Source organism: Antechinus flavipes, chromosome 6 (genome assembly GCF_016432865.1).
Source record: "Antechinus flavipes isolate AdamAnt ecotype Samford, QLD, Australia chromosome 6, AdamAnt_v2, whole genome shotgun sequence".
Taxonomy (NCBI): Eukaryota; Metazoa; Chordata; class Mammalia; order Dasyuromorphia; family Dasyuridae; genus Antechinus; species Antechinus flavipes.
Window position 1 is genome coordinate 71,938,579 of NC_067403.1, and position 22,627 is coordinate 71,961,205.

General features: G+C 35.9%; 1 protein-coding gene across 3 annotated transcripts in view; it reads left to right on the forward strand.

The window, feature by feature from the left end:
- Positions 1-5,434: 5,434 nt before the first annotated feature.
- The window catches only part of C6H4orf51 (chromosome 6 C4orf51 homolog), a 67,295-nt gene continuing 50,102 nt past the window's right edge, over positions 5,435-22,627 (forward strand). The window contains exons 1-3 of one of the 3 annotated variants that reach the window (XM_051967455.1): positions 5,435-6,127; positions 6,333-7,069; positions 18,108-18,184. In XM_051967455.1, coding sequence (XP_051823415.1) covers positions 6,837-7,069; positions 18,108-18,184 — 310 coding nt within the window. In that variant the 5' untranslated portion in view covers positions 5,435-6,127; positions 6,333-6,836. The remainder of the gene's footprint in view (positions 6,128-6,332; positions 7,070-18,107; positions 18,185-22,627) is intronic. The other 2 variants (XM_051967454.1, XM_051967456.1) reach the window with 2 other exon arrangements.

Consider the following 22,627-nt stretch of genomic DNA (forward strand, 5'->3'; position numbering starts at 1 on the left):
CTTTTATTTTTCTCAAATGACTTTTGTAATTATTTTGTTCAACTCTGGAAAATATCTCAACAGTAGTTTGATTGCTATAGCATTTACTTTCAGCCTTATATCTACATCTACATTTATATCTATCTTTCTATCTATCTATCTAGCATCTATCTATATCTATCTATCTATCTATCTATCTATCTATCTATCTATCTATCTATCTATCTGAGTTACTGAATGAAATTCTATGGTATTATCCTTGATTTTTCTTAAATTTCCTGAGAGGAAAGAAAAAACAAAGAAAAATAATTTCCTATGAGGTTTTAAAGTATTGTTTTAAGTTGACATAAAAAGTGTTCCAAAAATCTTAGTGCAGTACAGCTTAAAACTGTACTAAAACTTTTGGAATATCTAGTGTTAAATAACTTTCAGTTTTCGATTAGTGACAGCTAAAAACAAATCACAGAAGAGCAGACTGAAGCAAATGGAAAAACAAAAAGCAACTTTACAAAATGAATCTTTATTTTGAGCTTTACTTTACCAGCTTCCTTAAATTCCATTTTCCCTATTTCTCAATCCTTCATTCCATATAGACAGAACCCCCCCTTTCTACAAAAACTGGGTTTTAATTAGCTGCGTCCTTTATTCACCTTATAACTTGTTTTCTGAATAGTAAATCATTGATCCTTTCTATATTTTACAATCTGCATGAATCATGTGTAACATACTATCACATGACTCTGGAACTCCTTTGTCATACCAGATTCCATGTGGGGTGTTTAAGTAATTGTAACTAGGTAATTATGGTGTCAGGCCCTCATGCAGTATGTTCTTTTATCAGCAGATTAGTCAGGAATCATAAATCAAATCACAAAACATTTAAATATTACACAATAGCAAAGTAACTAAGAGGAAATCAAGAAATTAGTTATTCACAGGTATCTTTCTTTCCCCCCACCTCTTGACACACACATGAAGGCATACAGTGTCCCATAGACATTTATGTTGATGGGAAAGGTTGTCCACTCCTAGACAACTCCAAAGTGAAGAGGAATAATGTCATGGGCATAAGAGGGATGAGGCATATTCCTTGTAGTTCTATTTTCTGGTAAACCTGCTGAGCCTTCCTGCTTCTTAAATTCTCCCTTTATGGCTTGGGACAATCCTGGAATTCCCCTTACTACTACATTTCCAATCCACCCGTGAAAGTGTCTCTTGCTGCTTTTGGTATAAAATTGCCATTTGCTACTTACTGAAGCTTTCATCTGCTGCCCTAGTTTGTTTTTCCTTCTTGGGGATGTGGAGAAGCAAAACTGCTTAGCCAATCAACACAATTTAACTTTTGTGTTTATGAAAGTCTTTATCTTGACAAAAAGATTCTCTCAAGTATCTGTCAAGAATTTTCCCCCTTGATTCACCCACCTTTCTTCCAACCCTAGAGCTGAGAGAAGGCAAGTGAATTCCTTTTCCTCTGCTAGCTAATGCCTAGACCATGTTAATGGACTTAAAGGTTTAAAAATATTTTGAAAATTGATATCTTTTGTTTTTACATCACCTAAATTTCCTCCCATACTTCTTCCTTTCACCTTTCCCAAAGAGCTATCTCTTATAACAAAGAACTACTTTTCATTTAATATTTTTTTCAATTATGTGTAAAAATAGTTCTTAAGATTAATTTTTATATGTAATTTTGAGTTCCAAATTTTCTTCCTATTCTACTTCCTAAGATGTAAGCAATTTGATATGTTATATATACACAATCATGTAAAACTTATTTTCATATTAGTCATGTGAAAGAAGAAACAGAACAAAAGAAGAAAATGGGAAAAAGTTAAAAAAAATAAAGTATGCTTCAATTTGTATTCAGGCTCCATCATTTCTTTTTCTGGAAATGAATAGCATTCTCCATCAAGAGACAAAGAATATTTTTTAAAAGAAGAGGAAGAAGAGAAAAAACCAATTAGTAAAACTGATGAATACATTAAAAAGATTCTGAAAATATATTAAATGTTTCATACTTGTGGACCTCCTATCTTTCTTAAGGAAGGTACCTTCTCATATTTCTTCTTTAGGGCCATCCATGCTTGTTTTTTTTTTTTTTTTTTTTTTGGTAGTTTTGTGACATTCACTTTTGATTGTTTTTATAATTATCTTGAAACCTTAATGATTATCAGGATACATGTTGAAAATGGGGAGTGTTTTTGACCCTTGCCTCCCCATTCCTATCACAACGAAAAGGTTCATTGTCCCTCTCACAATTACTCAACATTTACCAAGCTCTAATTAAGTGCCAGATACTGTGCTAAATTACTAGAGTACAAAGAAATTAAACCTGTCCATAAGGAACATGTGTTCTAATGAGACAAGGTACAAATAATTTGGAATATACAAGATATATACAGAATAAAATAGAAGGTAATCATAGAATAAAAATCTCTAGCAGCTTGGTGAGGTTAGGGGTTAGGGTAGACTGGAAAAGGCATCTTGCAGAAAGTTGGATTTGAACTGATTCTAGAAAGAGACTGGGAAAACCGAGACAGAGGTGAGGAGGGAGAACCTTTTAAGCAAGGAATATTATAAAGCAAAGTTTTCAAGTCTGTTTAATCTCAAACAGCTCAAATATTGTACTGATTTGTCCTACAGTGCACAATACAAGTGCTGAATCCTTTGGAACTTTTGGATTCTATCAGATTAAGCATCTGAATGTTTCCACATTTATATTTCAAACAGCTTCTAGTTCTTTGTGTTTATTGGAATAATTATTGGTAAAAATCACAATTTAATCAATGTGTGAGAAAAAGTATTAAGAGTAATTTCTGGTGGTGGCTCCCCTGGGAGCACTTTTCAAGAAATTAAGATGTGACTTGTGATAGGGGACAGAGAGAATGGGGTGAAAAGAGCATCCATCCTTCTTCTGTTACTGTGATGGGAATGCTGTTCTCCGGTGCCTGCTTACCAGGTGGAGCACGGATTAAATTGTGTTATTGTTGTTGTGAATTAATTAGTCATGTCCAACTCTTTGTGACCCCCATTTAAGCTTTTCGTGGAAAAGACAATGGAGTGGTTTACCATTTCTTTCTCCAGCTCATTTTACAGATGAAGAACTGAGGTAAATAGGGAAACATAGTAAATGTCTGAGACTGGATTTTAATGGGATCTCCTGATTTCAGACCTAGTGCTTTATCGCTTGCACCCTGAGCTACCCCTGGATTAAATTAGCTAACACTTGTATTAGACCATCCCAAAGCCTTCAAAACTTCCCCACCCTTGCTTCAGCTTTTGTGTTTCTTCCAGTGATTGTTGCAGTAGCAATAGCAAAATTAAATTTGTGACAAGACTTGCTTCAATATTGGAGAGAAAAGCCTTCTTCCTACTTAGTGTTTGGACAATATTCAGTGGAGGACAACTATGAACTAGCTAATTAGTAGCCTTAGAAAATCCCAATGAGTCTGCTCAACTAATTGTATTCAGAAGTGATTACTGGATTCCATCCTAGTCATTTTATGATTCTTTATTAACATTCCTTTTATCTGTCTAGGAACAAACTATTTGTTCCATACTTGATTCGCCCTATGTATACTGACTGTGGGTATTTTTTTTTTAACTTCTCCCTTTGTTGAAGAACTTTTATACTTTGAACCCATAATAATTTCTACAATTAGCAATTTTAAAAATAACAACTTTCCCTGAGGAGCCATGTTTGGAGTCAAGAGACAGTGAATGTAAGAACTGGGAACCCTCTTCCATGGGCAATTCAGTTAACTCCAGAGCAATGAACCCAAGGCAAATCTCAATGACAAGTCAAGGACCTCATTAGCACCGGTCACCAGCCAATGTGGTCTCAGCCAAACATGGCCTGGCTAATCTCTATGTTTCATGTTAAAATCAACTTTCATATTTTTATTACCACATTAACTTGTCTATTTTCTACTATACATTTCTTTTATCCTAATGCATCTTCTGAAAGTTGTATACATTTCGGATCACTGAAGACAACAATTTTTAAATTTTTTCCCCAAGTGTCATTTACTGTTTTTTGTTACTTGGAAACAACTACTTTCTGCCACAATTGTCTTCTTAAAATAAGGATCACTTTGTCCTCACCTCAACTTGTTTGTTGTTCAGTCATGTCCAACTTTTTATGACCAAGTGGACCATACTTTTTTTGGCAAAGAAACTGGAATGGTTCTTCATTTCTTTCTTCAGTAGATAAACAATGTTAAAATTAAAGATGCAGCCAGCTACTAACCAGAGAGAGAACTTCCTGGTTTGTTGGATAGGAGAGTGATTCATTTTCCATGTCATTCCCACTCATCAACTAAATTGCTTCAGTTAAACTGGGTAGTTATTCAGAGTCCCTCTTAACACTTTCAATCCACACCAGTCTCTTTCAAAGTTACATAGTGGATCAAATAAGACCTTTCCCTACAACAGAGAAATGTTATTCTTTAGTTGAAGTTTCTGAGTAGCTGTGCTTATTGCTTGAGTCTTTTTATAATTTTACTCAACTGTCTCTACTTCTCTCAGGCTTTTATATCAAATAGATTAGAAAAGTAAGGATGGTATTATCATCTAGAGTAACTCCCAACAAGTAGGATGTGTCAATAACTGGGGTTGCCATCGTGATGAGATCCTTATTTGTAAGACCTACAATATAAGCCCTGAAAGGAAGGAAAATCCAAACTGTGAGCACTCATTGTTAATTATCTGAGGGTTCTTCACCGCCCTCAAAAAGATAATCACTGACAGGAACAGCTTATGTCTAAAAATAAAAATCTTGTGTCCGCAGTTGCTAGGAATTGCTAAAGGATAAAGGAGAGTCAGGGAGTTAACATACACAGATCAAAATCAAAATTCAAAATGCTGAGTTTTTTATGAGGTGTCTATGATAGAGAAATGGAATGATAATTTTCAGTCAACTAAATGGAAGTTTCTTTGGGGAAACTGAAAAGAAACCATTTTCTTCCTCTTGTATTTCCCTCCAGTGACAAGGCAGCAGCAATAGGAGAATTGGGTGATAAGGCTTACTTCAGTATTGGAGAGGGAAATCTCCTTTCCTCTTAGTGTTTGGTTGTGAAAAGAGATGGTAAAAATTTAGGGGGAATAAGTGTGGAAAATCTGGCTCTGAAGGGTAGGAAATAAAGAGTCCTTACTGCTTACAAGCAGTTTATAGTCCAATTTAAAAACCAGAACAAGCTCTATTCACAGAGATAGGCAAGAATTTGAGTACCCAGAAGATAATTTTTCAGTTATTTTTAAATTACCCAATTTAGAGTTATCATAGCAGAGAACTTCTCTGGATGGACAAAAGATAAAACTTGGTCTGCTTAGCCTGGGGAATGGAGGAGGACAGGGTCAGGGGACAGAGCAAAGGCTAAATGTAGCAAAGAAGGAGATTCCAGCTGTCTTTAAGGTAAATATCTTTAATCTATAGAACTATCCTCAAGATTTTAGATATAATGAATTCCTCCTTGCTCAAGTTTTCTTAGAAGAGACTCCAGTGACCACTTGCAGAGGATTTTATCTCTAAAAATAAGGTCATCCTACTGAGTTCAAATCTAGTCTCAGACAAATTTAGTAACTATATATTGGGCAAGTCATTTAACTCTGTTTCTCACATCGTAAAATCAGCTGAAGAAGGAAATGGCAAACCAGTCCAGCTGCTAAGAAAAACTCCAAATGGGGTCATGAAGAACTGGACATAATTGAATAAAAACAATTATTGAGGGGCTTAAGAATTTTAAGAATCAGTATTGGTCCTGGGGTAAAAGGATGTCATTAGAGAACTATATAAGCAAAAAAAAAAAAAAAAAAAAGATGAGCTGGTCACATGGCCAAAGCAAGGAAAAATCCCCTGGAAAACCTTTGTGCTGCATCTGGCATCCTCGAGGGGCAATGAGGAAGTTTCAGATACATGGCAGACCCTGTGAGATGAGTTTGTGGAGAGACCTGGACAATCGTGAATAGTGTCACAGGATGGACAGACTCCAGTGAGGTGTGAGCCGCATCATTGGAGAGAACATTCACATTGATGAGATCATAGAACCCCCTGAAGTATTAGAGTATCAAGAAGAAAGATGAAGAAATTGTCTGGGAAGATACAATACTAATCGGTGGAGATCCACTGGGGGAAAAATACAATGAAACTGTATGTTTTTGTTTCATTATTTTAAAAAAATTTTTTTACAAGGGGAGAGGAGGGTGGAGGTCTTGAAATGATTATGCCATAGACAAAAAAGTCATTAATTGAAAACACATATTTTTTAAAAATATGAATTAGGAAACTTCTCTATGGCAACAATGGTCAAGCAGATTTACTTCAATTATATATTTTTTCTCTCCCTGTGACATAGGAGAAGTTATTTGAGTCACATACTATTGTTGACATCACAACAGTTCCTGTTTTCATGCTCTGGACAAATAAAGACACCAGAAACTCTAGGTGAAGCCAATACTCACCTCTCTGTCTTTCCACCTAGTCCTCTAAACTTTATGCTGCCACCATTTGGAGCCACTATATAATTGGTTATTTGATTTATTATAAAAGTCATTTGACGAAATACTTCCTTACCACAATTATATAACAAAATTCTACGTAATAAGAGAGACTTATGAGGTTACAGAACCCATAAACCTCTTTGTAGTTAGTGTTTCTTTTTTTGGTGGGCGTATTACTAGCAAACTTTTTTTGTGACCTGTTGCTTAGCAACTGGCATCTATGGAAAGTGTTTGCACTCTAGTAAGACATTCTAGTTAGAGATCTCGGTGGTCATATGCCCTTTGCCACAAAAGGAAATTAATTTTTAATCATGCAAAGAACTTGAAAAGCTGCCACTGAGAAGGGGCCATCTGTGGCTATGGCAGACTTTTTTTTCCTGGCTCCAGAAATAGTATTGCCCTTTAGGCCACTGTCTTCTGAACAGTTCAACAAGATTAGAAGTGCTGCTGAAAAATCCTGGAAGAATGAAACTCAATGGATGGAGAGGTGTCCAACAACATACGGAGCCCATTACCGGAGCAAAAAAGTGGATGAGCCCCCACGTATTCAACCATTCAATGAAACCAGACTCAACAACCCTCATCCACACGAGTAAGATTTTCTTTGTCATAGTAGCTGTATGTGTTAGTTCGATTAAATAGGAATTTTAAAAATCTCAAAGTGTGATAAGGCTTGGGAACAAACTCAAAATTTTAATGTGTGTCTCTAGTTTAGGGTCCTGAAAAGCAGTCCTGCAGATGGGGGTCTCAGCCCCTCCCTCCATAGACATACTATTGTGTTGTGGTCATTGGCACAAGCTTGTAGTTAGTGTTGTTGGTTTTTTTAAAATTGGTAGGTAGAGAACTTCATTTTGGACTCTTACCTTGTTTTCTTTGCCATTAAGGGTTTGAAAAATCTTGCTAAATCTTTTCTCTGAAGAGAAAACAAATGGCATATTATAGTCGGGGATGAACAAAATTTCAGTCAAATGTAAAGAATTTAGAGGTAGCCAAATTTGGAAGACACTGAGTCTAGAAGAGAAGGGAGCAAGCATTTATTTAGCTCCTATTATATGCTGTTCACTGTGGAAAAGCTTAAGTGTTTTGCAAATATCTCTTTTGATCCTTATGACAATTCTGTGAAGTAGGTGCGAGTAGCATATTCCCATTTTACAGTTGAGGAACTTGAGGCAGACAGGTTAGTGATTAGCTCAGTGAAATTGAAGTTAGATCTGAAACTCAGCTGTTCCTGACTCCAGGCCTAACACTCTAGCTGGGGGTCCTCAAACTTTTAAAATAGGGGCCAGTTCACTGTCCCTCAGACTGTTGAAGGGTTGGACTATAGTAAAAACAACAACTTTGTTTTGTGGGCCTTTAAATAAACTTCATAGGCCTGGGTGAGGGGGATAAAGGTCCTCAGCTGCTGCATCTGGCCCTAGGACCATAGTTTGAGGACCCCTGCTAGCCATTTCACCTAACTGCCCGAGGCACTTGTGATCTTTTAGAATAATTGGTTAAGATGGCAAGTTAGCAGATGGTCCTTGGGATATTGTGAGTGCATGGTTTCTATTCCTTCCTTTATGCAAAAATTCCTAGGTATGGTTCTAGTTAATGGTGTTTGTCCCTTTCCCCATCTAATAATGTCTGAATGTTTAGAGGTTTTTATAAATATAATTAAGTAGCATGTCTATTGCTAATGTCTTGATCAGGCTTGGTTAAATTTGGGAATTGTTTTGGTCTACTTAACATCCCTGGCATGTCAGGAATATTGGTTCTAACTTAATCCCTATCCAATAGAAATTGGCTCTGCAGTCTCCCCAAAGTCACTAGAGCAAAGATTTCACACACATTTTAGGAGCAAAGAGCCCCTAAAAAGGCTCTTACGAGTTGTTATTCTGTTTTTTCCTGCTTACACATTGCTAAGATCTGATATTTGCATGACTAATAGTTTTTGAAGTGATGATGCTTGAAATGAGTTAGTTTTGAATGGTCCTTACTACATTCTATAAATTAGGGCTAGACTCTTTGGTGTCTGATATGATTCAGGTGACTAATTTTCTGTTTGCTAATTATGCATGTTCCCACTTATGGATTGTAAGAGACACATTCATCAGCAAGGAAAATGAGGGGAGTTTTTGTTCTTTTTTTTTTTTAATCAGGGCTAATAGTAGAAAGTGTAGCACTTCCAAACTGGGTTCCTCTAGAGAATGTGATCATCATGGGAATCGTGGTAGCCAAAGCTTCATATGACAAAGAAAGCAAAAATTGCTGAGGTTTGCCTGTTTTAGACTCCTGGGAGAGCGACTACATTCTCTCCCCTTCCCACTACTTGTGCTCAGAGTAGTACCAAGTTTGAAGAAGCAAGAGATAGGTGTCTTGCCCCTCCTGGCCTGAAATGCCCTGGTCTTTGTTTATAAAACCTGCTCTCCTTCCAGCACTGAGACACAGGGAGAAGAAGCCTACAGCCTGGTATGTTGTTATTGGGTTCAAAGCCCATTTCTTCTACGGTTTATGACTTAGTGATTTGGGGTCAAGCCTTTCTGTAGGCGTCAGCTTTCTCATCCCGAAAATGAAGAGTTTGGGTTCAGAGAATACTAAGGTCCATTCCAACTCCAAATCTGTGTGGTCTTAAACAGTGGTTCTCAAAGTCTGGTCCAGAGCAGCCTGGGAATCTCTGAAATCCTTTCAGAGAGTCTGCAAAATTCATAATTAGTTTTTATTTTTAATGTGATTGATATCTATAACTATCACCCACATAAACAAAAACTCTTTGGACAGATGACAGATTCTCAATCATTTTTAATAGGATAAAGATATTGAGAACAAAAGTTTGAGGACCACTGTCCTAAAAGGTGCCATCATCATCTTACCTTCTTGAATATCGAATGACTTCCTTCCCAGTAGAAGTTATCTCGCTTCAGATTTTCCACATCATTTTGCAGGTATCTCTTCCATGCACCTTTGTCATTATTCCTTAGATTTCTTTTTGGACTTTAAATCCTGAGAAAAAGATCTTCAAGAGCATCTTTCTTCATTATAGATGAGGGAGCTGAGACTGAGAAAGTGAAGGTGCCATATGCCCAAAGTCACAGAAGCAGCAAAAACAGAGGCAGACTTTGACTCCAAGTTCTTGGACTTTGAATCTATTGTACCTTTGACTATACCATATTGCACATTTTTATGTTCCCCCACTATCTGGTAAGGTCCATGTAATTTTTATCTTTATATTCTCAATTACTTAGCATGAAGTTTTTCATGGAGTGGGTGTCTTAAGAAATATGGATGTGTACAATCAGCTCTTTTTTATTATTTGATATTTCTTAAGCAAACCACTGTGTTGCCAGTAAATACCAATAGCTTTCAGATCCTCTTTGCTTGTTGTTTTAAAAAATGTTAATACCTTAAAATGCCTTTTTGCATGACTAATAGCCATTATTTGAAGAGATACTTGAATTGAGTTAGTTTTGAATGATCCTTACTACACTATAAATTGGGGCTAGACTTTTTGCTGTCTGATATAATTCAAGTGACTAATTTTCTGTTTGCTAATTACACATATTCTTACTTATGGATTGTAATTGACACATTCATCAGCATGGAAAATTAAGGGAACCTTAAGGTCTAAGAAAAATGTTATCTTTAATTTTTTTTCTCTTGACATTTCCATTGTTAGCATTTCTAAAACTACATTAAATAACAGCAAGGAAAAGGTAGTGTTTCCTCATTGTATAAAATACTATCTTTTGGCTTTAAATATATACATTTTATCATATTTTTGAAAAAAATTTTATTTCTAAGTTATATAGAGTTTTTTTAAACATTAATATTTTCCTCTGTCAAAGGCTTTTTGTTTCCACTATTATTTAAAAAGTGACAATTCTTTATTTGCTATTGGATAAATAATTTTCCTTGTTGACATTAGTCCAAAGAAAAATGCTTTTTTTAAAGCCTGAGAAAAATTTGTTAATAGAAAGAGATGATCATTCACTAGCTTATTATCTTTCTTATGATTTTCCTTATGCATAGGGTTCCTCCAGGCTCTTTCACAGGTGGTCTTTTTCTATTAGTTCATTCTCTTTCTTAGCAATCTCATTCACTTCTATAACCAATTTCTGTACAACACAGACAACTCTTAAAATTGTAAATCCAGTCCATATTTTCTCCCTGAGAATCCAATCCCTTATCTCCAATTACTCTTGGACATTTCCCCTGAGATATGTTACTCTCATCTCAAATGCAACATGTCCAAAATAGAATCATTATTTTCTTTCTTAAACCCACTTTTACTCAGTATTTTAATTTATGATACCTGGACAATGAGTATGAAGTTCTTTCTTTCCTCTCTGACTCTTCTTGCTTCCCTCCCCTCTTCTCCCATGTGCAATCAGATCAATCAGATTTTGGTGGTGGTAGTTGGTATTTTTGGTGAGGCAATTGGAGTTAAGTCACTTGCCCTGGGTCACACAGAGCTAGCAGCATTAAATGTCTGAAGCCACATTTGAACTCAGCTTCTCTTCACTCCAAGATGTTGCTCTACTCACTGTGCCACCAGTTGCCCCTCCAATCAGTTTGAAGCCCCATCAAGTTTACTTCTGTAATGCTTTCCACTCCTTTCCCTTCCTTTTTATTTCCACTGGGACCATTATCCTGTTGATTATCAGTCCACAGACCATCTTACATAGACTCCCGTTGTAACATCCTAGTCTTTCTAGTCTGTTTTCTCTCCAGTCCATCCTTCATATGCTGTTTCTTGTAGAATCAATCAAATGCATTTCTCTGACCATATGACACTACTCAAAATCCTTCACTGGTTCACCATTGTCTACCAAATCAAATATACTAATTAGATCTTGGCCTTTAAAACTATCCATATTGTGACTCCAACTTACAACTTAAAACATCCAACTTTCACTCGGATGTTTTTCTGACACTTCAAAGACGACTTGTCTCATGGCATCTTCACCCAACTTTGCTATGAAATCATAAGATAACTACAAACTTATTAACCTGTTATTGTAAGCTATTCATAGCTAGCGCTAATCTACCTTTTCAATAAATTATGCTTTTTAAGGAGTTCTTTTCATTTTTAAAATATCTTTTTCCACTTGGCCAATTCTGCTTTTTAAGCCATTCTTCTCTTTATTGGATTTTTATGCCTCTTTTATTATTTGTCTTATTCTTTATTTAAGGTGGTGTTTTCTGTAGTATTGTTGTGCCTCTTTTACCAAGCTGTTGACTCTTTTTTCTATTTCATGATTTGCTTGCATCAGTTTCATTTTTCTTCCCATTTTTTCTCTACCTTTTTTACTATTGATTTCAAAAATCCTTTTTGAACTCTTTCATGGTCTGAAACCAATTTGTATTTTTCTTTGAGGCTTTGGTTGTAGGAGTTTTGACTTTCTTATCTTCTTCTGAGTTTGTGTTTTGATTTTGCCTGTCAACAAAGTAATTTTCTGTGGTTGTTTTTTTTTTTCTGCTGTTAATGTTCATTTTTTCAATCCATTTCTTGACTTTTAACTATATACTAAAGTGAGTTTCTGCTTCTGGAATAGAGGGGATACTGTCACAAGCCTCAGGGTTTTTTTTATGCAGCTGTTTTCAGAATTAATTCTGGGGATCTGTTCTTGGAAAAGGTATATTTATTACTTTCCTGTTCTGTGCTTTATTGTCTGAGCAACCACAAGCACTCTTTTTCACCCTGGAACTGTGTCCTTAGTCCCAGATCCCTCGTGGCCACAAGCTCTGGTGTGCTTGTGCTCCTTCTCACCCTGGGACTGAGAAATCCAGGACTGTGACCTAGATTTGAGAATGAGCAATACAGCATAATAATAATCCTATCCCTGATTCCCCCCATACATACTTACATTCATAATTAGAAAATAAAGTTGCATTTGGAGGAGGATGAATATGGCACCAAATTTTAAGTGGGTTTTATTCATCTGTTAAACTCTTAAGTGGCCTTCATGTGGAGAGTTACCTGTTAGAATTTTGATGAGAAGTAATATCCTATTGAGCAGGTGGTTGTTTATTATATTTCATTAGTTTTTATTAATTTGTTTAAATAATATTTTACTTTTCTATTCTTAGAAAATAGTTTTCCCATCAAATTTTAGAGGCTATGACCTGGGCCTCTTTTTCTGTCTATTGGGCTGCTTTCCAGATTCTATAATAACCAAAGGTTTTTCTTTCATATTAAGAGGAAGAGAAAGTAGAAACAGAAATAATAGCGGCTCAGCACTATGCCTTTTACATCAGAATTCAGAAAGAGATGACTTCTTGCTCCATATTAGAACTTAGAATAGTAAGAATTTTAGTGGAGAAAAAACCAATAACACAGAAGAATGGAAATGGCATTGCCCAGAGAGATAGGAACCTGGGTTCGGCTCCTTTTCTACTGCTGGTAAGATAGATGACTTTTGAATATGAGTGCCATCATTTCTATGTAGGTAAAGGATGATGGCATTTGTACTTCAACAGTCCTTTAGTAAAACAAAGAATAATTTCTGCTTTTGGAATCTGTAGATTCTAGTCTGTCCCCAGTTAGTTTCACATTATCCTCTTGATTCGTTGATTGAATCTCCTGGAACTGGAATCTAAGATAATCTTGGAAGAAAATGATGTATTCTAAAAAGGAAAAGAACAGAGAAAAAAAGGGCAGAGAATACATTCCAGGATCCAGGGATAGCCTGTGCTTATTAAAGATTAAAGAGAGAATGTTGGGAGGAACAGCACAAAAGTCAATTTGCTAGAGTAAAGAATAGATGAAGATGTGTCTAATACTTAATAAGATTGGAGGTAGAATAGAAGTTGTCAATGTTAAATAAAAGCGTTTGTATTTTAGCTTTTTGGGACTGGGTCTCCTTAGCTTTCCCAGATTGGAACCATTCATGGTCCAGACCCTACTATGTAATTGGTATGGGAGCTTTGGTTTGCTCTGTTTCCTACTGAGCTAGTTTGTAGCCTGGCAGATCCCTAAGGAAAGGAATTCACCATTCTGATTTAGGTCACTATAACCCAGAATTCAAACGATTTGTCTTCTTTAATCTTCCCTACCAGCAGGGATTATAGACATGTACCATAATGTCTGACTTTGTATTTGATCTAACTAGTAATATGAAACCATATGAAGCGATGTGATCGGATCTGTTGTAGTAATATCAAATTGACAACTGGGGGAAGATGGGCTGGAAAGGAAAGAGATTTGAGGTTAGGAGACCAGTTAGGAAGTCTTGCGATACTCCAGTGACAGTAATGGCAGACCTGAATGAGGGTATTTGTGTTGTGGGTAGAAAGAAGGGAATGGATGCAAGAGGAGTTGAGGAAATGGAATTGACAAAACTTGGCATATTTTTATTAGAGGAGGAAGAAAGAGAAATTGAAGAATCCTCCTTCAAAGTTGGAGACCTGAGTGATTAAAAGGATGGTTCTGACCTTTACAGAAATAAAGACAATGGAGGGAAAGAGGATAGGTTTGGGGAGAGCGAGAAACAATAATGAAAAAGAGGGAAAAAAATCCTTGACCCTGTTTTTGGTTTTGGCACATCACTTTTCCTATTAGAGGTTTCACTTTTGTTGTTGTGAGAAGGAAAAGAAGATGAGCCCCTGGGGTGTGGGAGGTTAGGAAGCCAAGTTTCATTCATTTCTCTTAATTAATAAGTATTTCTCCTTTTTCTGTTGTTTTCCTTATTTCTAGCCAGCTCTTCCTTGACTGATTAGGGACCAGGTGTGTGTGGGTAGCAGGTGAAGCTTTGAGGAGATAAAAAACTTGCATTTCTCCTTATATTCTATATTTCTTTCAGCTTGACCTGTGGTTAAATGACTATTTTCCCTCAAGGAAGAGATTATTGGAATTTTAGGAAAATCTTGTTCCATCTCCACTATACTTCTCCCAGATTACTTCTCCACTATAGGAACAGTATCTAAGGGGCCCTTTCTTTGTACTTTTCTCTAATTTCAGCTTGTACCCCCTGAATAACCTGCTGTGTAGTTATAATAAAGCAAGATATCAGCTTGGTTTTAGTCACATAGAAGCTTACCATTGAAGTTACCACCATGGATTCTCAGTATTGTTCCCTTAGAGTTGTAACGGGCTGTTTGGTGAAGAAAAACGCTTTGCTTTTTTTGCTTCTTTTTATGCTCCCTATTAATTTTTGTTCAATTTTCTTTTTACCTAATGCTATTGTATTTAAGTGCTTAACTCAGAAATATATGGATAATGAAAATGAGTAAAAGAAATATGAAACATTCATTTTTAGAAAGCTATTTAAGCTCAAACAGCTTTAGGTCTCTAATTTTATTTTGTTTTGTTCATGTTAAATAACCAGGAATAGAGCCTTTGAGGGGTCCGTGGCATTTTGCCACAGTTGAATGATAAAGAAGATAATGAATAAACACTTAATAAAATTTTATTTTGTACTTTCCTGGTCCTCTGGTAGGCCAGAGATAGTTCCTGTCCTCAAGAAGTTTACCTTCTAGAAGGCCTAGGATTCTCAATCTTTTTTGTATCTGAGAAGCCTATGGACTTTTTTGAAGAATGTTGTGAAATGCCTAAAACACATGGGATTAAAGAGCCATCAGACTGTACAATACCCTTTGATCCAGCAGGGTCTCCACTAGGTCTGTATCCCAAAGAGATCATAAAAAGGGAAAAGGACTCAGAAGTACAAAAATGTTTGTGGCAGGCCTTTTGTAGTGACAAGAAACTGGAAATCAAGTGGATGGCCCTCAGTTGGGGAATGGCTGAATAAGTTATATGTATATGAAGGTTATGGAATACTATTGTTGAATAAGAAACAACCCAGCAAGATGATTTCAGAGGAGCCTGGAGAGATTTACATGAACTGATGCTGAGTGAAGTAAGTAGAACAAGGAGAACATTGTACACAGCAACAGTAAGATTATACAATGATCAATTCTGATGCACATGGCTCTTTTCAACAGGGAGGTAATTTAGACCAATTCCAATAGACTTGTGATGGAGAGAGCTATTTGCCTCCAGAGAGAGAACTAAGGGGACTGAGAGTGGATCACAACATAGTATTTTTACCATTTTTTGTTGTTTGCTTGCTTTTTTTTCTTTCTCATTTGTTTCCTTTTTCATCTGATTTTTCTTGTATAACAAGATAAATGTGAAAATATATATAGAAGAATTTCATATGTTTAACATATACTTTTCATCTAGGGTGGCGGGAGTGTGGGGAAGGGAGAAAAAAATTGCAACACAAGATTTTGCAAGGGTGAATGTTAAAAACTATTTTGAAAATAAAATTATTATTAAAAAATAAAATACACAGAATTGCAAAGTAAACCAATTATATTCTAACACAATTATCAAAGTGTTAAGAAAAAACAAAAAAAAATGAGGTCACAGAACTCATGTAATCCCAAATCAAGAACCCTATACTAAGTGGAAGATGACACTCACAGAGGAGCAGTGACCAGGCAAGGAAGTATTGTTCATGACAATTGTGGGAATTGTGAGAGCATCCCCAGAGAAATGGGCTGTTAACACTTTCCTCCCCCAATAACAATGGTTATATTGATTTGATGATTATTCCCAAGGCAGGAGAAAGACATGCAAAGGATGGGGAGGAGTATGACAATGCAAAGAAAGATGTCAACATGTTTCCCCAACCCCCAGTAGTCCCTGGTGTAGGTTGGTATATGGAGTGGTGCTTTTTGTGGTTGGTCCTTTGTTCTGGAGAAGAACCTTGACATCAGGGGGATGATGATATGACATGCAAGTGAATTAGACTAAAGTAAGAGAGAGCTGGGCAAAGTCACCTGCCTCACTTTCTCCTCAGCAGCCCGCTGGGTCCAGTGGCCAGATAGATACTAGGATGACTGGAAGTGGCCCTGAATGGTTGCATGAAATGTAAAACAGGGTCTAGGGATTACCAGATACAGTAGGCTAGGTGAGTTTTCACTCACTTCCTTCCCAAATGACTGCTCAGCCCTATGATATAGTTCCAAAACTGAGTGGATTGTTGTGGGAAGAGGACTATGGGATGTACTTTGCATTTCAGTTGCCTTTGAGAGCAACTTTAGGAATAACATGTAGAAGAACTAGCTCCTTTGTATAGTTTAGAGTTTATCACAAAGTGACTAAGTGTCCCGACTAGGTAATACGAAGTTTTTTATATTACAGTTTGAATTTCCGTTAGCAGAATTTGTGGGCCATGGAGCAGTAGGGAAGGATATATTGTATGAAGTCCTACTTCCATTGAACATTGTTATCCAAATGAAATCTGGTTACAGTGAATATCAAGAAACCCACTTCCTATATCTCAGTGAAAAGGTGGGGGCCTGGGGCTGTAAAATGTCACATATACCATCAGATATAGGTGCAGTGGCGGTTGTTTTTTGTTAACTGGTTTTATTTGTTCCTTAGAAGGCTTGACTGGGGAGAGGGAAAGCATATTGGGCAGTGACTATGGTATAAAAAATAAAAAGTTATCAATAAAACTTTGAAAAAATATAAGGTGAGCATCAAATACAGCCTTGGAATGAGAAGAAAGGAGAGAAAGGCAGTATAAGATCCTTGGGTGATGTGTGTGAAAGGATGTATTTTTGTTTACTAATTTCTATTTGAAGGCATAGGTTTGAGTTAGTGGAAAGTGACTAAGAATAAGAAAAAGAAGCAATAAAACAGCAATGACAAAAAAGAAACTGAAAAGAATTCAGATGGGGGACAAAACCAAATCTCTATATAACAAAAGCTCATGCTTTCATATTCAATTCTCCTTTCTATTCTTTTTATATTGAAATGCTTGCTTTGTTGATCACTGTTATGAACTTAACAATTAAGTTCATAATAAAAAAGAAAGTTTGCATTAAAAAAAAAAAAAGACTGGAGGAGAGATTGTCAGTCAGTCCCAACCTACCTGACAGTTGAGAAGTGTGGAAAGGGAAGATTTCCGCTTAAGATTGTACATGACTACACCTCATCTTTTAATATTTTTAACTTTTTAGTTCAAACTGATCTCAAGCATGGACTCTTTGTGGCATGGAGAGGCTTCTCCAAGACATGGCCATTTTTAGGCATGGCCCTGTCCTGTACAGAATTAGAATGGTTTGCTCTGCTAGATTTCATACCCCCCAGCTCCCTGATTAATATCTGCTGAACATTCACCTACTTAATTGTTCATAGTTTTGCTGGAGAGGGGTCTAGAATCTTTAATGAATGATTTCTGGAGGGTCTTCTGAGGAGCTGATTCCCCACCTGACAGCATTCTCATTTCCTCCAGAAACCCAGAACTCTATGACTAATACGATTTACATGCATTTTTAAAAATTGTACGGGGAAACAAACATAATTACTATAATCTTTCCTGTTTCATTCTGAGCACTTATCTTATTTTGAAAACTTTCTCCAGAGAAGCACTCACAAATCCTACTGAAACAATTATGAATTGAATGTTTGTGTCCCTCATGTAATGTTTGTAAGATGTTACCCCTTTATGACAAATGAAGAAACAAACAACTCACTAATGGCTAAATGGGAAGGCCTGACAGCCTGATTTATTGGGAGGAAAAATGGGAAGACTCAGAATTTTTTTTTAAAGTTATTTGAGCTCCTAGTTATATAGAAATGCACAATACTTTGTAATTAAAAAAGAACTAACTCTTTTGTTCTATCTTGCCTTTTCCAGATTGTTTCTAGTGAACAAAATCCATTATCTTCCTGGATATTACAATTCTAAAGCACGAGAGCCTGAAAGAAAAAAAGGTAAATGTGAATATTTCTTCTGGGGACAATCCATTTAGTCAGCAACGTTGTGTTAAACTCAGTCTTAAGGTGATTCTGAATTTTCATCTGTTTATCATAAAGACAACATTCCTTTATGTGGAGGGAGAAGAGGCAGTATATTATGGCCCTTGCTTCTTTTAAAGGTGACAACTATTTTAATTGCATAATTCAATCTACTTCAATTTAACTTGGATTCTATAACCATTTATTAAATGCTAGGTCCTAGGGACATAAAAACAAAAGAAAGAAATAGTTCCTGTTCTCAGAAAGTTTGCATTCAATGAGAGAGTCAATATGGTTTAAAAACAAACAAAACAAATACAGATATATGGGAGTTTTGAGAGGAAAGCATTAACCACTGTGGGCACAGGAAAGACTTCATACAGAAGGTGAGCTTTGGAGGAACTTAATGCCTTTCATGGGATTTATGTTTTATGAGAGGGATTCAAGATGGAAGCCAAGAAGTTTCAGTATGATGGTTGGAGGAATATGATGGTATGATGGGTAAAAGATGGTATGACTGAGGAAAACAAAAGTTCGTTCTTCCAACCATATTGATTTATTAAGCAATACATGCCAGTTGTCTAACAAATCAGAACCAGGAAAGGAAAGATGTCCTATAAGAAGGAGGTGATACAGAAACTGAGCTTTGAAGGAATCTAGGGACCTGAGAGGCCTAGATAAAGAGAAAGGACATTGCAGATACGGGTAGCCTCTGCAACACAGGCAAAGAAGGCAACAGTGTGAGCTGAGGGAAGGAACAGAAAACTTGGTTGGAATGTAGTCATCCCAGAGGCCATATTTATTTGCATGTTTTCTGCTCATATTCCTTCCTTGCTGCCAAATGTGAGAATAAAATAGATTATTTATTTTTTCTCCAAATTTTTCCCGCTGCTTCTCTCAAAAGCACCAAGTTGTCAACCTGTGAAGGCTTGAGGAGGACCAGTTCCTTGCAAATCCAAGTTAGGATTTTTAGCATCTTAAAGAGGCAATTATTAGAATAACTTTTCTTCATTTGTAGGACCTAGAAGGTTACAATCTAGTGTTTCTAGGTAATAGGATGGGAAACCTCCTGAGAGCTTTACTCTAAGACAGCAAGTCTAGTGTGGGCACCAGCAGAGTATAATCCTATTACATTAAATGGCTATTAGCCCAGCTAATCACCTTGGACCCATCCTGAGATAGAATCCTGGTGCTGATAGCTACAAAGCCTGCCTGAGGGCCAATAATGCTCAGAGCTCTGTGAGCCAGCCCCAAGTGTCCAAGCAGGGATTGTCTAATTGGATTGCCTCTGCCTCTTTAGTAGTAAAAATGTTATGTGTGTGGGGAGGGAAGATATGATGTGCAGGCGCGTTTTAGTGAATGCTTTGATACTAATACTAATACTAATAGCCCCCAAGACAGCCTAAGCCCCTAAGAGGCAGTGTGTGTTGACAGATACTACTACTGTGTACCACTGTCACTATCATTTTGCTGCTGCTGCCCACCACTACCACCATTACTATATTATTACTCCCACTACTACTACTCTGTTAATATTACTACTACTACCACCATTAGTACTGCTGTTGTCACTACTATTGTATCACTACTACCTGTACCAGAACCACTACCACTATTACTACTGTTACTACTGTTGCAGCTACTACTGCTACCACTTCTACTGCTACATTAACTGGAGAGATTCAGAAGGAACCAGGAAAACAAAATTAATAATGATTATAAAAGTGTAACCAAAAAAGAACAATGAAATAAGTTGATTAGCTCTGCAATTATAAAGACCCATCATGGTCTCAGAAAAATTGAGGCTAGCTAGCTAGCCTTTGGGGAGGGCTAGAAATGGTGTCATAATCAATTAATAATCAGTAAGTACTAATAATCTATTGTATACCAAGCCCTATACTAGGTGTTGGAAATGGAACGCTCAAAACCAAACAAATGAACAAATGGGAAAAAACCCTTATTTTTAAGGTGCTTGCATTCTAACAACAGAGACAACCTGTATATGTTTTAAGTACATACAGGATAAGTACCTGTGACGAGGGAATATTTTCAGAACTTGGGAATAACTAGTGTGTTTTGAATAGTTCTCAGTGATTTTACACACCTGAACCAAGCATTAATTAATTAGAGGTTTCCTACAACTTTTGGCACACAGAAGTCACCAAGTTATTTCTGACTCTCTCCATCCCCTAACTCTACCAAAAATGTTTCTTACAGGTCATTATTTTAAAAATATTTTCAGAAGCAACCAAGGGAATCAAAGGATCATAGATTAAAGAACTCTAGCCCTGAAGTCAGGAGGACTTGAGTTCAAATTTGACCTCAGGTACTTAACACTTACTAGCTGTGTGATCCTGGGCAAGTCACTTAACCCCAATTGCCTTGCTTAAAAAAAAGGATCATAGATTTAGCATCGTAGGTACTTAGTCAGATTGCCTCATTTCACATAGGAAAAAATCTGAAATCAAGATCAAATCATCAAGCATTTATTTAGTGCCTACTACTGTGCCCAGGTCATACAAATAGTAAGTGATAAAACTCAGATTTGAACTCATTTCCTCTGATTTTAAATTCATTATTTTTTTCACTATGTCTCATTGCCTTAATATAGAGTATCACATAAATATAATATGACAACCTTTTTCTCTTTCTTCTGACCCTTCATCCACTATTATTAACATTAGATGAACTTCCACCATTATTAACATTAGATGAACTTAGATATATCTGTTGATGCAAACATTTATTTTAATTCTACTTTGAAATAAAAATTGTCATCCTTTCTCCATTTTCTTTTCCTTATGGATAAAAGAAATGCATTGTATCATATGATATGATAGTCTTAAAATTTGGTCCTTCTAGTGTTTTAAGGTGGGGGAGATAAAGTCTCCAGGAAAAGAGATAATAGGATATCATATGTTCTTGAGAATATTGTGAGAATCAGTATTGTGGACCATCAGTGAGATAGTCTGCTATGAACTCATTGAAAACAAAGGCAAGAGTGAGCCAACTTAAGAAATTTTGAGGACCTAATACAAAGTTCTGCTTCTACAATGTTGAGCCTTAAACATGAAAGCAAATATCTAAGCGAATATGCATAAGAATTTCTGAGAGCAGAATATATAAATGTTCTGAAATTTAATTCCTAGTCATTTTCTATAATAATAGGATTTGAGAATTATAGAAGCAAAGATTTAGAATTCAAAAAGATTGGACAAATGAAGAAGAGAGTGTACATATATGTATGTATATATATGTAGGAATAGCAAGGCTAAACATGTAGGGCATTCATAGAATTAGGGCAGTGCCAAAAATTTCTTTTTCATAAAGTTAAATAAAGTAATACTAGGGATGGGTTTCAAGATCTTTTTTATTGTAAGATCAAATATACTTATAAAAAGGCATAAGCAAATTAATCAATCAATAAGCATTTATTAAGCACCTATTATGGCACCAGGCACTAAGAACTGAGGATACAAATATAGAGAATGAAATAAAGGACATGTGAAACAAAAACCTACAATATTTCAGCTACATTTTAAGTTAAATGTCATTTATTTATTCATTCACTCATTTTTGTAGCTGCCTGGAAATTTTAACCACTACTAACGCCTTTTATAATTTTATTTTACTTTATTTTATAATTTTATTAAAAAGTTACATGATAAATTTAAAAGGGATAGAAAATTATATATAGCAGATCTATAGTTTCATGTGGAATCATCTTTTTTTCCTCTGATTTTACTATGTTATCAAGATAATTGTTTTATTTTTTTAAGTTCAGAATAAACAAAAAAAAATTTCAAAGTTATTTCTCAGGGAAATATTTTCTGAGTTTCAAAAAGAAAAAAAAAGGAAAAAAAAAGCCCACAAAAAGCCAATTTCCAGATGAAATTTTGAAGCACAACTCATTTGCACTATGCCAACACCAGACAAAAGACCAATAACATGATCTAGAAGTCCATGATTTATGGGGTAGTCATTGCTGATTTTTGTTGTTATCAGGGGTTTTAAGGCATTTCCAAAAGACTTCAGATAACAATATATTTAGGAAGTAGGATTGGAAGGAAGAACAGGGATTCAATTCCCACCTCTACTATTTATTGCTTTGGTGAACCTGCATAAATTCTCCAATTCTCAACCTAAAAGTTTTTTTGTCAATGACAATACAATTTGTAGGTTTTTAACAGTAATTTTAATTGATATCTTTTGTTTTTACATTATCTGGATTTTCTACTAAATCCTTCTCCTTGCCCCTCTCAGAGATCTTATTTTTTAAAAGTACTATTAAATTAAAAAGTACTATTTTTTTAAAGAGGAAGAAGAATATAAAATCGAGTAAAAAAAATAAAAAATTCTCATTTCTGCAAAGGAAAGCAAGGTGGTCTTATAATCCACATAAGGCTTCTTATGTCTTTT